Source organism: Miniopterus schreibersii (genome assembly GCF_964146895.1).
Source record: "Miniopterus schreibersii genome assembly, chromosome: 15".
NCBI classification, from domain to species: Eukaryota; Metazoa; Chordata; class Mammalia; order Chiroptera; family Miniopteridae; genus Miniopterus; species Miniopterus schreibersii.
The window spans coordinates 32,116,046-32,134,501 of NC_138115.1; the positions used below are offsets into that span (position 1 = coordinate 32,116,046).

The window sequence follows — 18,456 nt, forward strand, 5'->3', positions numbered from 1 at the left end:
AAGACTGAGGAACTGTCAAATTGGAGGAGACTTAGGAGACATGACAGCTAAATTTCATGTGATATTTTGGTTTGGATCCTGGAACAGTTAAAAGACACTAGTGGAAAAACTGATGAAAACCTAGTATGTTCTGTGCTTGGCTAGTATTGCACCGTTAATTTCTTAGTTTTGATAAAAGTTTTATGCTTTTGTGTAAGGTATTAACACAGGGGAAGCTGGGTGAAGGATATACAGGAATTCTATATACTGTTTTTACATCTCTCCTGTAAGTCTAAAATAATTTTTAAAAAATGCCTCAGCTATCTATCACTGTCCTGATGGGTCACAGAATTTTTATTTCTTGACCTTGAGTAGAATAGAAATTCATCTTAGTGGAGACTGGTGCTATGTTTTCAGTGACTGGAACCGTCTTTGCCTGCTCTGTGTATTTCTTTAGAATTCTAGACCAGAAGGAGGATGGCTGTGTCGTGGACATGCATCACTTCAACTCTGGGTCACAGTCCGTTCTGGCCTATGCCACTGTGAATGGCTCTCTGGTTGGCTGGGACCTCAGGTCTTCAAGCAACGCGTGGACATTGAAACACGATTTGAAGTCGGGCCTCATAACTTCCTTTGCTGTGGACATCCACCAGTGCTGGCTCTGCATCGGTAAGCTACTTTCAAGTCATTGAGTTTTGAATGCCACTAGTCTCTGGAGAATTGCCGCCTTATGAAAGCCTGTTTTCTTTTTCTTCCCATCTTTTTTTTCTTCTTCATAATTATTGTTAGAATCACTTGCAATTTAATTTTTATTCATTAAAAAGCAGATTTGAAAGAGTGAAATTAGTATCCCAATGTATAAGACAATTTCCATTTTCTCTTTGTTCTTAAATGAGCCTTTTTATAATCCTTACAGCTATCAGATTGGCTGGCATTCTCTTATTCTGCCAGGGAAGCAGCAGGCTTGGTTTATGAATGAGAGGATTTCGGCTTAGGCAGACTCTTAATTCCAGCAACCTCAGGCAAACTACTTAACTTCTCTGGGTCTCAGTATCTTCGTCTTCAAAAGGGGCTAATCCTTTCAGGGGCTGCTTTGAGGACTTAAGGAAGTGAAAGCATCTGTTACTGTGCCTGGTACAGAAGAGCTAAACAATGATTTCTTGCCTTATCATTCCTTCCCTCCCCCTTTTCCTCAAATTGCTTCTTTCCTCTGTTTTAGTTTCACATTTTCTCCCCATAGGGCTTTGGACCTGCCCCATTAAGAAGGTACCACATCTTTTTTCCTCCACTTGGCACTTTTTCAGAAGAATCATAATCCTGCTGTGCTTGGATTTTGGTTAAGATTCTCTAACTTGCATTTGTAATTGTGAAATATCTGCCTTTCTTTTATTACTTTTGATGGAGTTTTTATGGAATGCATTATTTTTTGCCTTCTGTGTGCATAAACTGCACAGGTACAGGAAGATGCCGTGCCAGGCTTGGAAGAGCAGATATTAAATGCTTAGTGAATTAGCGAATGGCAGTAGCTCTTAGGCACCCAGACCAGCTTCAAGGAGGGCCGCCAGTACTGGAGTGGGCCAGGGTGACAAACGGAGGGATCCCCCAATCTCTCCACTGGAATTGGAGACCTATCCAAGAATATGCTCTGTGCTTATGTCATGAGTATTAGGGGAGATGTTATTCTTTTGGGATGGGCGGCATTCTGTCTGTGGGATTTGAGTTGTCGTGGGAAGAGTATAGGAACTCACTTCCGTTTCTGCTGTGATTGGACACCCATACCTGTCTCCGAATGTTTTGTAGAAAAGGGCACATGGGAATGATTGAAATCTGAAGATAGCTACAAAGGTATTTGGCACTTCAACTGGCATTCGATGATCATTTTACTAATCTAAGCATCTCTGGTTATTAAGGGTTTTGAGCATTTTTTAGTATCAAAAGCAATTTGTATCTTCTCTAGATTTTCTGTTTTTTGTGTGGCTCCCTTTGTCAATTACTGACACTGTCAGTAATTAATGAATTACTCATTTTCAATTTACATTTGTCAGGTACTTCTGTAGTAATATTGTGATAAGCACCTTTATCTTTGTTATTTAATAACTAAAGGTCCTGTTTGAGAATGGGAGACAGCTTCATGAGAACAAAGCCTCTTTCTAAGTGACTAAGTCAGTTTTAAAATATATTCAAAGCTAGTGCTGTTTACCGTTTGTAGAAATGTAGCCTGATATGCTTTAATCATTAGATGGTAATTTTTTTGGCTTTTTTTCTCTTTAAGGTACAAGCAGTGGTACCATGGCTTGTTGGGACATGAGGTTCCAGTTGCCAATTTCCAGTCACTGTCATCCTTCCAGAGCTCGGATCAGACGCCTCTCAATGCACCCTCTGTATCAGTCCTGGGTGATTGCAGGTAAGTTGGAGGGTAGGCTTTCAGGTGTTGGGGGATTTTCATAGTGCTGCCAAGACTCATGATCTTGTTGGAGTTTTTATTTTACATATGAACAGAATTCTTGATTTCATTCTGTTCTCATTATGGAAGTTCCACCACTGATACCTCACTGTCATCAACCACTCTGTCATCTTCATTCCTGTCTGTCACTGTTTCCCCTTCATTTTCTTTCTCTTATATCCCATGTTTTTGTTAAAGCTGCCACCATCTTCCTAGAAATCTTAGAAGCCTTCACTCATCCTTGTCAGTTGCCATTTCTTATTGATCTGTTTCTGCTATGTTTCCTAAAAGCTTCCTTTTTCTTCCCTCCCCTCACTGGACATTCAGATGTTCTTGTACGGATTCTTGTACAAACACTTGGTTGAAAATATTTATCTAGCAGAGTCACAAGAATTTGAGATAATGTATAAAGCACATAGCTTGGGACAGAATTAGTACTTGATAGATAGAGGTCTTGTTATTCATATGTGTCCTCATTGGTCCTCTTTCTGGTCCCTTCTCATACACACAGTCCATCAGTCACCATGTTATCAAATTCAGTGGCCATCACTTAGCCCACCTCTTATTTGACTTATCATTTGGTCAGTGGATTGTTTCCTCTGTCTGAAATACTCTCCCCCTCCCTGATTCCAAGGACATCACTTTCTTGGTTCTATGTGTTGATTTGCTGGTTTCTTCTCATCTTCTGATTTCTAAATTGTGGCCGGGCTCAGTCTTTGGTCTTAATCTCTTCTCTTTTTACACTGGTTTCTCAGTATGATATCCCATGTTTATTTAGATTTTTATATATGCCTACTTAAAATCTCCCATAAGAGGTCTAATAGCCATCTTAGTTTAAACTTGACATGTCCAGATTGAACACTTGTCTCCTCTCTACCAGGTTCCTCACCACTTCCTCTAACTCTGACACAGCCTGCTCTTCCCACAATATTCTCTCAATATTCTTTTATGCTAGATGCTCAGAAAGAAGACTTGTGCTGTGCTTGATTCTTCTTCCTCTCTTATCCCACTTCAGTCCATCAGCCAATCATATATGTTCTATCTTAAAATATATTCAGAATCTGACTCCGTTTTACTGTCTCCATCACTCTCTCCCTTGGCCAAACCGCCATAATCATGCAATCTCCTTCAACTCCTTGCTTTTATCCTTACCTCTTAAGACTGTTCTTTCTCCAGTTCAGTACCTTCCAGTGGCTTCTCATTCTGAATAACAGCCAGACTCTTCCCTGTGGCCCACATGTGGCCTTCTCTAGTCAAGTTCCTTCCAAATTCCAGTAACCACCCTCTCCCCTCCTACCTTCTACTGCTTATCTGCTGGTACTAGCCCATTTTACTGCACAATCTTTTATGATGCTCCTACACCTTTGTAAATAGTTCCTTTGAAAATAAATTCTCTTCAAATTATCTTACCTTGGGTATGCCATCAGTTTCCTATTGGAACCCTAACTGATAAAGGTCAAAGAGGCAGATCTCAAAGCCTTTGGACCACAGGGAGGAGTGTTACAGGGTCACAGTGTTATTTAAAAGTACTAGTGAGCATTTCTTGCAGGATGAAAGAAATGGGTACAGGCTGACCTGGATTATCTACCTAGAAAGAAGTGCAGAGTTCTTATTTGAGTAATGTGTTGGCCTTTGTTTCCCTTAGCTGTTCAGGGCAACAATGAAGTGTCCATGTGGGACATGGAGACTGGAGACAGAAGATTCACTCTCTGGGCCAGCAGTGCACCACCGCTTTCTGAGTTACAGGTTTGACTCCAGTTTTTATTATTAAGGCCAATATAATTTCCTACATCCCAAGTATCTTCAGATATTTTACCAAATATGATGTCTGTTGGGCTTTTGGGTTATGTTTTAAATAAGTATTAGGTGACTATTGCTGCGTGGGTGCTTTCCATTTCCTTAGTCTGACTAGTGTCTGCTGCATTGGGTGTTTTGGTTGCTAGCTCTGTAAGGTTTGTGTTATCTCTTGAGAACCCCAGTAAAACTCTGGGTTAAATAGGAAAGCCCAGATTGATGTTTAGATCATTAAAAATGGAACATGACCCTCTTACACACACTTTTGTTTTTACTTGTCATGTTGCCAAGAGAGGTAGGAAAGATTTTCCCCCCCTCTTATTGGGGTTCTTTTCATCCAAAATAGAAAACATTAGGAAACTGAATACTTTGCCTCTTTTATTCAGAATGATACAAAGCAAATGCATTTTAAAGTCCCAAAGAAAGAAATATATAAGATATACATAATCACTCACTCATTTTTATAAAGCTACTGACAGTCGACTTACCTAGAAATGGCACCATCATTTATGGAATACACGGTGCCTTTTAATGATGGGTATTTCTTTCTTTAAGCCTTCTCCTCACAGTGTCCATGGTATCTACTGTAGTCCTGCAGATGGAAATCCCATCCTGCTGACAGCTGGCTCCGACATGAAAATAAGGTATAGTATCTGATAAAGAATCCTTTATGCAACAGCTAAAAGGATAATAAATGTGCATGGATACTAGTTATCATTAGTGTGTTATTTATTACTCATATTAGCAGTATTATGGTTAGAGTCGTCCACATCTTGCAAGGACAGCTGTTAATACTTAATTTGTAACTAATTTTATGCAGTTCTAGAAAGATCTCTTTTCCTAATGCAAAGGAAAATAAACTCTGCATTGGTAAATGTAAGCCAGTGATCATTCGTGTTGCCCCTTCTCTGTCAGAGATTATCGGTTTGTTTCCTCTTCCTAGGTTTTGGGACTTGGCTTACCCAGAGAGGTCCTATGTTGTTGCAGGAAGTACTAGTTCTCCATCTGTGTCCTACTACAGGAAAATAATTGAAGGCACTGAAGTCGTCCAGGTACCAGCAGTCTTTCTTTCCTTCAACTTTTATAGGTATAAAAATGGCTTTCACCAAGAGTGGCAGTATTTCTTCAAGTTAACTTTTATTAAGGTATAATAAACATAGTGAAAGTGCACATATAAATATTACCACTTGAAGTAAGCACTTTGTACCTTGCTCAGTCCTTAAAGGTACTTCCTTATAAAGTTGTCTTATTTTCCTTAAGATCATCCAGCTAGTAAGCAGCAAAACTGAGATTCAACCTTAGCTGTTGGAACTCTAAAGCTTATGTTCTTGAGTTAGACAAAAACTTCAAATGCGATAACAACATATGTGAAATTGCCTGGGTCTGAGTAAGTGCCCAATAAATGAAAGTGTACTTCCTTCATGACAAATGATGAGCTTTAGAAATACTAAACATCTGCTATGTACTTACTTCCATATTCTGGTCATTTTATACCTCTTAATGCTTTCCCTTTTGATTTTGTCAAAAGATAATATGTACAGATTAGCTTGTTTATAAGTTTTCCGTAGTCGTTAGTGACTCCTTATGGAATCTTTGACAGGAAACCTAGAATGTCATGTCGGATTCTTTTTTTACAGCTTTTGCTCAGTGTATTTTGAAAACATGGCTACTTCACAAGAGGCATTAGTTTCAACATCATATCCCAAAAGCAGGAATACTCACAAGCGGTAGAATGTGGCACAGGTTTTTAACTTCTGGCTTTCTCCATGACTTTTTTCCATGAAATAGGAAATTCAGAATAAGCAGAAGGTAGGACCAAGTGATGACACCCCACGGAGGGGCCCAGAGTCTCTGCCTGTGGGACATCATGACATCATCACAGATGTTGCCACGTTCCAGACAACACAGGGCTTCATTGTAACTGCTTCTAGAGATGGGATTGTTAAGGTATGGAAATGAAAACCTAGTAATTTGTATAAATATACTGTAACTGAAGAGAAAAGGTTTATTTAGAGAAAAGTGAGAATGGATTCCTTTGCTTAATTTTCAAAATCATGTCTCTCTATTAATGTTTCATGATAAAATAAATCCCACCCAAGGTGGTTGAACAAGTTGTGCTTGACTAGGACAGTCGTGCATACCTCTGCGAGAATCAGCCAGACAGTTCCTGGGGCTTTTGATTGTATATGCCACAGAGGTGAGGAATTTAAAATGCTGAGACTTACATGATCTCAGATTACTTTGTATTGAAAAAAGATGGTTGTAAGCTATTCTAATGTAAACACATTTTTGCTATTAAAAACGTTATTCAAAGGAGCCAATAAACTGTATTCAAGCATTCAAGGGTTTTCAGTTGTTTTTGTTGGTACTTTTACCAGGAAATCTTAGCAGAAGAATAAACTCTAGCAGCATTTGTTCTGAAGAAATGGACTTGGTATCACAAAGTCTCAGTGACAGAACTAGGCCTTCCACTCAAATCTCTGGACTGTCAGTATTACACTCTTCCTGTGTGTTTTGTAGTCTGCCTTAGTTATTTAATACTGTGTGTCAGCTCTAGAGAAGTGTGTGTCTTTCTTAGCCATCGCTGCTGTTTTTATAGGCTCTACTATAAATTCTAAAACTTGGCCCAACAGCTTGCTTTTATCCAGTATAGATTATTTATGAAATGCATGAAAAAGAAAGAAAAATAAAAGGATTAAACTGTTAACATGCCAAAAAATTTGTTTCTAAAAGACTAAACTTGGACTTTCCCACTAAAATATACCCTTCAAGGTTGTTGATTATTGTTCATACACAAACCTGATTCTCTCCACAGTTGTCATCCACTTGCAGAAGGGTTTATGGTGTTCAAAATATTTAGGTTTGGAATTAGATTATCTATTCAACTTTTTAGTTTTACAAACTCATGGAAATAAGTCTGGGGAAAATACTACTTTAAGAAATGCTCCAAAAATTTAAATTGCTATAATTATGTAATATAACTGTGTACATGGCATTTTTCAATGAATAACTGGGTTCATGATTCAATACACTTTAGACAGGTAAACAAAATTATCAGAAAATTATGTCATTCAGAAAGGTCAGGCATGGAGAGGGGTCCAGGGTGGTGGCCTAGGAAAACCCCAACTCACCTACATATAAAGCAGTTCCTCTTGAAGAACATCTGAGGGCCAACTGAACAGCTTCTTCACAACAAATGAGAGGGGCCACAGAGAGAAGGTAGGAAAGACAGAGACATGGGAACCCTACCCCAACGGGGTGATTTCAGGGAGGGGTAAGACTGAGGGGCCTGCATGAGCAACTTGCCTGCTGAGACACAGTGATAAAAACAAGTGATTTAAAGGACACCAAGACTATATATGAAAAAAATCCATTTACTTACCCCAAGGTGCCTGCTGAACAGGTTGGGAACTTTCTGGAATTGGAGGTACCGGTGAATGCCTTTGTTTACGTTCCCCCTCCACCTAGATAGTGTGGGAGGGAGCTAGGTCCAAGCATTTGACCTAGCCTGTAACGCCTCCACAGCTACCCTGGTCCACTCGGCCAGTACCTGCTGCAGCTCTGGCCAGTCTCGTTCCCCACCCGCCAGGCCTTGTACCCATGACTGCCTCAGCAAATGCCTGCTCCTTGGTCATAAATAAAGAGAGACTAAAAAAGCAAGATAAATGAAACTAAGAGCTGGTTCCTTGAAAAGATAAACAAAATTAACCTTTACCAGACTTATCAAAAAACCCCAAAACCCAGAGAGAGGGCCCAAATAAGATATGAAAGAGAAGTTACAACTGATGCCACAGAAATACAAAGGATCATAAAAGAAAACTGTGCCAAAAAGTTGCACACCTTAGAAGAAATGGATAAATTTCTAGAAAAATATAGCCTTCCGAGACTGAACAAGCAAAAAAAAATCTGAACAGACTATTAGTAATGACATTGAATCAGTAATCAAAAACACCCAACAAACAAAAATTCAGGATGAAATGGATTCACAGGTCAATTCTACCAAATATTTAAAGAAAAAAATTAATACCTATACTTTTCAAACTATTCCAAAAAATTCAAGAGGAAGGAATACTTCCAAACTCTTTCAATGAAGCCAGTATTACCCGGATACCAAAACCAGACAAAGATACTACAAAACAAAAAACAAAAAAATAAAAAGAAAATTACAGGTCAACAGATGCAAAAATTCTCAACAAATATTAGCAAACTGAATTCAATACATTAAAAGGATCATACACCATGATTAAGTGGGATTTATTCCAGGGATGCCAGAATGGTTATACCTTCTAAGTCAGTAAACATGATACACATCATGTAACAAAACCAAGAATACAAATGAAGGATGAAAATCATTTGGTCATCTCAACAGATAAGGAAATGCACTTGACAAATTCAACATCCACTTATGATAAAAATTCTTGAAGTGGCTATAGAGGGAACTTACCTGTACATAAAGTTGCAAGATACAAAATTCATATTCAGAAATCTGTTGTGTTTCTGTACACTAATAACAAGCTATCAGAAAGAGATTAAGAAAATAATCCCATTTACAATCCCATCAAAAAGAATAAAATGCCTAGGAATACATTTAACCAAGGAGTTAAAAGACCTGTACTCTGAAAAACTATTAAGACACTGATGAAAGAAATCAAACACAATGCAAATAAATGGAAGGATATACCATGCTCTTGGGTTGGAAGGATTAATATTGCAAAAATGTCCATACTACCCAAAGCAGTATACAGATTCAGTGCAATCCCAATCAAAAGACCAATGACATTTTTCACAGAGTATAACAATCCTAAGATTTATATGAAACTGAAAGACCCTGAATTGCCAAAGCAAAATGAAAAAGAGAAATGTTGGAGGCATCATGTTCCCCTGATTTCAAACTATACTACAAGCTATAGTAATAAAAATAGGATGATACCGACACAGAAACAGACACATAGATCAAAGGAAAGGAATAGAGAACTCAGAAATGAGCCCATACATTAACGGTCAATTAATCTACGACAATGGAGGCAAGAATATACAATAGGGAAATGACAGTCTCTTCAATAAATGGTGTTGGGAAAACTATATACATACATGCAAAAAAAAAAAAAGTGGACCACTTTCTTATACCATATACAAAAATGAACTCAAAATGGATTAAAGGCTTAAAGCAAGATCTGAAACCATAGAAGTAGAAGAAAACAGGCAGTAAAAACTCTTTGACATCGGTCTTAGCAACATTTATTTGGATATGTCTCCCTGAGCCAGGGTGACAAGAGCAAGAATAAGCAAATGGGGCTACATCAGACTGAAAAGCTTTTACATTCTGTCACATTGCCTTTGTTTCTTTGAAAGTCTGGTAAGACCATATTTACAGTTTCTAGCTACTAAATCAGATGTAGAGTCTGCAGAGTTTGGGGGGAAGTTTTTTGAACCTAAACTGTTACGCTGAGAATGGGTTTCAAGACTGGAGCCATTGGATAACCCAGGAAATGCTGAGGAAAAAAATGGAGTGGGCTGATGGAAATAGAATTCTTTTCTCACCTTACCTTCCTATCATCCATTCTTCGCCCACTTATACTCTCCCCACTTTTAAAAAGAGGTCATCTGGTTGAGTTACTAAGTATTACAATCCGATGCTATGTTGAGTTGCATCTCTTTCTATCACCACAATTTTTTCTTTAACACCTTTGACTCAGAACTCAGTGCAGAGATAATAGGAGGCATGTACTTTACAGTCAATTAATTTACATTTTTAAACCAAGAAACATCACTGCTTATTTGTGTGATTCTTGGTTTAACTGGGTTTTATTGAACTTAGACTTATATTTTGCAGTGTTTCCCATTTAGGAGAAAGGTAAATCATGGAAAATGTTAACATTAGGGATTTATTTTTTTTAAAAGGAATTTAATATTTGCAGTATGTTTCAGATCCTTCACCTATTCATGCTTAAAAAGATGGTCCAAAGTGCTAAAATAATCTCAGTCACCAAGGGAATAATTGTTTGATGCACCTATCAATGCAGAAAAAAGATACACTTCAAAAATATTTAAAAACAAAAGTATTTTAAGCAATAAACAGAAGAAAGGAGTTTTTGCTTAATCCAAAGTTAACCAGAAAAGTTCCTTTTATTAAAATAACTCGTAAGTATTGCTCATCGATTTCCTGTACTTGGAACATATTTTTTTCCTGACCCTCTAAGACCATTTAGGATAGGAAGAAACCTGACATCTCTGTTTTTTGCTTATTACCTGAGTATGAATATGACATTTAGACTCCTTGCTCCCTGAAGACATTGGGAGCTCTCTCTGTGGAGTTGCCTGAGTAAGGATGGCAGAAGCGGTTTAAAAGGGCAGAAAGCCCTTTTCCGGGTTTTATGAACAGAGGTATAGAAAAGAAAATCAGACCCTACCTGCTGGCGTTAGGTGTCAGTTACCACCTGCCCCACACTTCCAAGCAGGGCCTCTCCCCCTTCCCGGAGAGTGATAATCTGCCCAGCAGGGCCATGGCTTTCAACTGTGGAGCCAGTTCTTACAATTTGAGGTAAGGGCCAAACGTGTCGAAGTTAAATAACGCCACCTTGGTGTTTAGCTGAAAATATCAGCCCCATGATAAGATTAATAATTATATGATCTGGCTGGGGTAAGGAGAGAGCAGTCAGAGAATGCTGGTTGAGGCCAGGCACTTTGAAGACTTTTCCTTCTTTAACTTACTCTGACCTCTTTTGCATGTCGTCAGCCCCATGCATATTTGAAGATTAAAACATTAACAACTTCCTTATCTTTTCCAAACTCAGTGTGCATTAAGGCTCTTTTTAGATTCTGCCAGTCCTCTTTGGTGCTGTTCAGTATTGACTAAGTAGCTACCTGATGGGTAAAAGTAACTCAGAGCTTCACCCATGACAAGTTGTGTCTTCATTGTCTTTGTCTAAAGAATACAGGGTGTCCCCCCAAAATGTAAACACACTTTAACAGCTGAAAGCTCAATTGATATTTCTTCCTTTCAGATTTAACCCATTGGAATTAATAATTATTCAAAGTGTGTATACATTTTTTTGGGATACCCTTTGTATGGATGAGTAAAATAAAAATAAATGACAATAATGGGAAAGAAAGAATAAAAGTCCATAAAAATGGTCAGGTAGGAGGCGCTATATAATGAAGAGGGAACTTTCAGGTCAAAAGCAATAATTTATATTCTGGGGGCATTAATGAGTTTCTCAGTGAGTTAGGGAGGATTTGGAACTGGGGGTGGGAGGGAAAAACTACCCTTTGCTTCTCACCTGTCCAAGCCAATAACCGCAGAAGGTGGGAGGAAACCTTCCAGCACAACCCCTCCAGCCCGTCAGAGGACTACTCAGTCCACCCAGACACAGTAATGTGTTCAAATGGACTTGTGGAAAGCCAAATTTTTGAAATTATGACATCCCAACAGCATCAATTTCTAAGGTAAATGTTGGGGTCTTCCAGAACAACCTTTGGTTAAACAGGTGAGCATTAAACAGTACTAAATTCAGAAAGACAGCTCGACTTGCAGAAAGTGGATTGACAGAGACCAATAATCGAAAGAATTAGCATTGGCCCACGCATACACATGTATACACTGTATAAAATCTACCTTCAAATTATAATCTCCATTAGACTTTTCAGAATACTTCGTCATTCTTCCATCTTTTAATGATAACAGTCCTTGAATATATCAGTCAGCATGCTGGAATTATTGGGAGTGGCCAAATAAATGGACAAGATATATCTTAATACCAGTGAATGCAAGGCGTCAAGTTGCCTCATAGTCTCCAAGCCGTGGTTTGTCCAGCCCTCCCGAGAAGACCTCCAGATACAGGCAGATATCTGGATAAAAGTTACCCATAGTATTGGCAGTGAATTTAGTTACATAAGTCCAGAGTCTTACCATGCTTCCCAAGGTTAAATTCTTCGAGCGCTTTCTTTATCATGTCATTTGGGAACAGTTTTTATCACCTTTTTTCCATTTTTAAAGGTATGGGATGTGTTCCTGGTAAAATTTCGAACGGCATTATGTCTGCTGTTTCTTGCTACTCTTGAAACATATTTTTTATCTTGAAAGAATTTTGCCTTTTGTAATGCGTTGTGTTTAAGGGCAGCTCTGTGTGGTCCAGGAACAAAGCTATACAACAAAAAAAGAACATAGAAGATAAATGCCATTTCAATGTTAATAGGCTCTATATTAGTCTTTCTTCCTAAATTAATTGTTGCACCCATTTCTTGTTGCATCCTTCCTTCAGGGTAATTTTTATTAAGATTTCTGAACCAGGCAGATATATCAAAAGTTGATGAATAAGACATCAAAGTGTGCAAAAGTATTATTTCAACAGCAAAGTTTCTTCTTCATGGAACCTGTTCCATCCAAAACTTCACATGGGTGGCTGCTGTTTGTTCAGATTTGGGTTCAAATAGGGCCTCGTTAGAGTCTACCCTATGTAGTTTTCCTAGTCCCACTCCCAGTCACTCAGCACAACATGCTCTTATTTTTTTCATAACACTTATTACTATCTGAATTTTTATTTACTTGTAAACTTCCTGGTGATCTGTTCTCTTCTCTTCCACCCTCCCAGGCAGAAATTAAGTTTCCCAAGATCATGTCTGATCACCATAGTAATGCCAGGAACCCAGAGGAGTGCTGAGCACACTCAGTATTTGTCTAATGAAAGCATAAATGAATGTCATGCCCTTCCTTCCACCTATCCATCCGTCCGTCCACCCAAATGTTGCTATCTGTTCTGTGGAAGGCACTGTGTTAGGTACAGTGGGGGACTTAGAAACAGTGCCTTGTCTGTCAGGTGCATAAAGAGTTTGATTGGAAGTCATGAGTAACCCAACAGTAAAAGGAACTGGAGTAGGGCTCCGAAACACCTTGAGTGCCAGAGAACCCAAGGAATCACAGAAGCCAAGTGCTAACTAGAAGTTCCAGCCTGTCCAATAAAACTCTGTGCTGCAGGAAATGTCCTATAATCTTCACCGGCCAGTATGGCAGACACTATCTACATGTGGCTATTGAGCACTTGAAATGTTAATGTGACCAAGAAACTGAATTTTTAATTTCATTTAATTGAAAGCTAGTGGCTCCTGCATTGGACAACATAGGAAGATGGCTGTTTCCGGTGACATTTTTATTTTACAGAAAAGTGGTGGAAAGAGTTTTGGTTTCAAAAACATTTTTATATTCCATTTCCTCTACTTATTAGTTGAACAGTTCTGAGCAAATCATTTAACTAGAGTGACCCTTGTTTCTTCAGCCATAAAAGGGATTAAAAACAACCGAGGTGGTTGTGAGCAGCAACTGAAGTCCCCTAGACTAGATACCATGGTGCTCTCTTGGTTACAGGTGAGGAAACAGGTGCATGTGGGGGTTGAAGGTCAGTGACAGAGCTGAGACCAGAACCCAACTCTTCTGATGCTAAGAGTCCAGTGTTACTTCCATTGGACTAGGTTTTTATTCAGGACACTATGAAGAACCATCAGGATAACTGGAATAAGAAAGCAGAATGATAAATGCCATGCTTTCCGAGCACCTGGGTCTGGGTGCAGAACCACATGAAGGCAGATGGCCTGGGGCAGGCAGGACAGTTAAGGAACGAGGAACCTGGCCTGTAAGCTTTCAGAAACATTTTTCTAGTGAATGTGCGACAGCCTGGTGGGATAAGAAGAGGTTTATCAAGACCTACTAACCTTAGAAATAGCTGAACTGTGGTCAGGAGAAGGTTCAAGAGATCAATGGGGATAAAAAGGGGACATCTATAATATTCTCAACAATAAAGATAAAAAGATTAAAAAAAAAGGAAAGAAAAAAAAAGTCCAGATGTGGAGACCAGGAACACAGTGTCAATATTCACTATGATCTATTTCTTCATTTGGATTTTTCTGCTTTCACCAGCTAGAAATCTCCTCTCTCACAAGGACATCAGTATTTACAAAACGAGTAAGTGAAAGATACAGAATTTTAAAGCTAAATTCACTTCTCTCTCCCACACCACATACCTTATTTCATCTATAATGATAGGTAGGGGTGAAGGAGCCGTCAAACCAACTAAGGTAACCATGCCATTCCTGTTCCACACACCTAAAGGCTCCGTGCGTTATATAGCACATGTCTGGGCCTCTGAAGCGCAAGTCCCCAAGCGTGTCTCAGTGCCATCAGGAACGCACTGAGGTGATCAGACTCCCAGTTACCAAGAACGGCAGTCACGGCTAAATTTCAGTGCAAATTCAGTTTCCTCACACCTTCCCACATTTTTGCTCTTCTCTGTGTATCATTAAATTCCCAACTGAATGTTATGAACTCAAATTCCCCCAAATCTTCCTTGTCCACATGCACCAAACATGGCTCCTCGGCTCATGGAGATCGCGTTCTTTTGAGTCTGTAACAGTTCTCATGGCCTGAGTGTCTCTCATCTATACTGGACTCTCCCCTCTCCCCCCCAGGTCCCCTCTTTTCATTGGATACTTTTTGTGGTAAGTTTTGTTGTCTTTCTCATATTCCTCCCTCTTTAAGAAAAAGTTGTTAAGTTGGTAACTGCTGCTTTAGCATAGCATTGCTATCTTTCCCCCCTCAAATATTTATATTCTCAAAAGTGTCGAACCTGATAAATACCGTATCTCTGAATTCCCATTTTTTTCACTCTGTGGTTTATAGGAACATGTATTGGATAAGCATTTGATAAGAACCATTTGATTATCCTGTTTGGGAATCACACAGATTTTATCTAATTCTCCTGCTCTATAATGCTCGGATACTTCTTTACTGATGGGTAACTCCAACTCTAGGTAAAGAAACAGGGATGAAATACTCCATCCATTTTGCAACTTGTGCCCACCTCCAGCAAAGCTTGTGGAAAGGTGTCAACTGGACAAAATGAGGTGGGGGGGCCTAACTGTAGATTTCAGTTCTCCGTGATCACAGATGGAGCCGTCCATGCAGCTAATCAGGACTCAGCCACACTGCATTTACTAGTCGACTGGATTCATCAGAGTAGAAAATGCAGACAAGATTGCTTCTATTTTGAGAATTCTTAACATTTTGTGTGTCGAAAAAACATACTTTGGAAAGTAGAATTACAACAGGTGTGTTATTCATATGGCATTGGTGACCGTGTCCATTTTTACAATTTAGTTGTTCTGGCTCTGGTCTGTCTATGCTTTAAAGTCCGGTGCAAGTGCCTCTCTGACTGAAGTGATAAGCAGGTGGCTGGCTGTCTTTTATTGCCTCCGAGCAGATCTCAGTGCTTACAAAGAGGCTGCCCTGCAGTCTCACCCTCACTGGCCATCTGTGTCCTTGGTTGATTGTGCTTTGCTCCAGTCCTTTCTTTTTCCATCTGATAAGAACCAGCTTCTACTTGTATTTCTTAAAATCTCACAGCAGAATGATCTAATTCGTATGCAGGTCATTCTGAGGCCTCTTGCCTAGCAGGCGCTCCCATCTTCCTCAGTTCTCTGTGCTCCGTTCTGCCTCACTTCCCTTGAAAGGCTGAGGCAGGGAGTTTTAGAAGCAGCTGTGTGGCTCATTACCTTTCATTAGAGTCTTTGGTCACTTAGAGGAGGCCTGGGGTGTCCCAGCCTCGCACAGCATCAGGGAGCTCACCGACAGAGGTCTTGGCTGCATGTCTCAGTTGCTGACGTCCCAGTCACTCCCTAACATTTCACCATTTTGGATACACGGGAAGCTGAACCTCTGGGTATATCTAAGGCAACGTGGAGACGGGGCAAGAAACTTTCCATCCAAAGGCACTGTGAATCTCCTCGCCCCCCAATATTGCTCTTCAGATAATGAGAGCTGGGAGTTTCCAAAAATGCCTTCCAGTTTTTACAAGCTGACTACTGCGTCTGCCCTTGCAGTTTTCACCTGCTGCATACTGTGTGGAACCCGATGAGATGCAAAGGAAAAGCCCTTTTCCACACTTCCAGGCGCCTGCAGCAGGGGGAGCCCTGCCCTTGGAGGACTGACTGCGCGGGCAAGTTCTAGGCCTGACTTCAGGAAGCGTTTGCTGCTGGACAGTTCCCTGCCTCCAGCAAGGTGAGGAAGGCTCCATAGCTTCCTGCTGGAGCTGGAGCTGGAGCTGGAGCTTCTGGACTGGGAGTGCCTCTCTGGCCCCGACCACCACGCAGAATGCACACACTGCACAATGAAAGTTGGCACACTATCGAAGGCATCTGCCCAAGTGTGACTCTGGCAGTTGGTGCACATTTGATTTCAGTCCGATGTGGGCAGGTGTGTGTGTGAGTACAGCGTGGTTTACCACTGAAACAAAGACGCCCTCTTCTAACTGCTTGATTTAAATGATTTCTAATTTTAAAAATGTAAGTAGTATTCATACAGGCAAAAGATGTAAATGTTTATTATTAAGTTTTAAAAGAGCTAACTTTTGCCTTTGTTGACACTTTTTAAAATATCTTAAAAATATTATGTTCTACTTTATTCCTATCTTTGAGTATATCCAATTTTTTTTCTTCTGTAACATCTTAAGAGCAATGTTTAGCTCATTAACTTTTAGAGTTAAATGTCCCATTATTTAGAATGTGATTTTAATTAAAGAATGTATATACTTTAAAAATATTATTTTTCACTCTGGTCAAGTAGCTCCGTTGGTTAGTGCTTTGTCCCAATGTGCCAAGGTTGCAGGTTTGATCCCTGGTCAGAGCACATACAAGAAACAACCATAAATAAGTAGAACAACAAATCAGTTCTCTCTCTCTCTCCTTCCTCTCTAAAATCAATAAAAAATTTAAAAAATATACTGTTATTTCTAAATTGCACTGTGTAGATCATTTGGATTGATGGCATCAATTCTTACAGGCAAGTTGACACTTGCTAGGTAAGTTAAAAATTGCAGAATGAACACCTGTAAACTCTTTACCTTGATTCAATAGCTTTCAATGTCCTATGTGTTCTTCAGAAGAATGTCTCATTTTTCTCTGCAGGTTCTAAATGAGTCTGTTAAATTAAGTTTGTTACTTAAGATTAAATCTTTCACTTCTTTATTGATTTTTGTCTGCTTCACCTCTCAATATTCAGACTGGTAGACTCACATCTCCAACTCAGACGACAGTTCCGTGGCCATTTCTCCATGTAGATTTCAATGTCCACTTTGTATATTTTAAGGTTTTATTACCCTCGTATACATTTAGAATTGTTAACGTCATCATGTAGTAACTCAATCTCTATTCCCACAAAATGGTTTCATTTAAAAGTATATTTTATCCGATATTAACATAGCTATTCCAGCTTTCTTTTTAAAACATTTGCCTGGTCTATTTTTTCCAATAATGTTACTCTGAACTCTTCTATTTCTTATTTTATAGCTGTGTCTCTTGAAAACAATTATAGCTGAATTTTACTTTGTTTCTTAAATCCATCAGTCTCTGATTGTAATCGGCATGTTCAGTCTATGTGTTTTATTTTGATTACTGATACAGTTAAATGAATTTGACCCTGCTGTCTTTTTGCCTTTTGTGTGTCCTTTTTCCCCTTTCCTGCCTTTTTATTAAAAATATTTATTATGCTGTTTGTTTTTAATAACAAAAGATGATTTAATTGTTTACTGTATTTTCTCATGTTTAGGTAATTAATACATAAATATTTACTAACATTTATAGTGTTAGTACAATTTTTTTTTGTTAAAATCACCAGGTGCCAAATACTTTATTTCCATAGCTTTGTTAACAAGTCCAGCCATTTTGTAACCTCACAAATTAGATATTGCTATTTCCAAATACAACATTTAGTTAGGTTTATCTAAATATTGACAAATTTTTATCATTCGCTCTTCTTGCATCTCAGCCTTTCCTTCTGTGGTCATTTTTGTTTCCCTCGAAGTACATACTTTCGAAGTTCCTCTAGCAAAGGTCTCTGTGGTAAACTGTTGTTTTTTGTTTGCTCAACTTGTCTTTGATTTACCATTATTTTTGAAAGACAGTTTTTCTAAGTTAACAAAAATTTTCTTCCACTACTTTAAAGGTTCTCAAAAGTGTTGTGACTTCCACTGTTGCTACTGATAATCCAGCGGCCGGCCTGATTATAGTGTCTGTGTAGGTGATCTTTCTAGCTGCTTGTAGGTTTTCTTGGTCATGTCTGCATTCCGCTACATCATGTCTAATCGTTGTTGTCTTTTTATTTATCCTGCCTGTTAACATCTTGTTTGTTCTTCATCTTTTAATTCATGTCTTTTATAAGTTCTTGAAAGTGATCATCTCTTTGTGTCTTTCAATGT

The 18,456-nt window shown here is 38.9% G+C and overlaps 2 protein-coding genes across 2 annotated transcripts in view; one reads left to right on the top strand and one right to left on the bottom strand.

Annotated features, from left to right (window-relative positions):
• Positions 1–9,306, top strand: part of PIK3R4 (phosphoinositide-3-kinase regulatory subunit 4) — a 50,713-nt gene extending 41,407 nt beyond the window's left edge. Inside the window, exons 16-21 of the mRNA XM_081159338.1 lie at positions 437–648; positions 2,252–2,383; positions 4,068–4,168; positions 4,772–4,860; positions 5,160–5,268; positions 6,005–9,306. Of these exons, the coding sequence (XP_081015464.1) occupies positions 437–648; positions 2,252–2,383; positions 4,068–4,168; positions 4,772–4,860; positions 5,160–5,268; positions 6,005–6,175 (814 nt within the window). The 3' untranslated portion in view covers positions 6,176–9,306. The remainder of the gene's footprint in view (positions 1–436; positions 649–2,251; positions 2,384–4,067; positions 4,169–4,771; positions 4,861–5,159; positions 5,269–6,004) is intronic.
• Positions 8,903–18,456, bottom strand: part of COL6A6 (collagen type VI alpha 6 chain) — a 130,233-nt gene continuing 120,679 nt past the window's right edge. Inside the window, exon 37 of the mRNA XM_081159337.1 lies at positions 8,903–12,359. Coding sequence (XP_081015463.1) covers positions 12,170–12,359 — 190 coding nt within the window. The 3' untranslated portion in view covers positions 8,903–12,169. The remainder of the gene's footprint in view (positions 12,360–18,456) is intronic.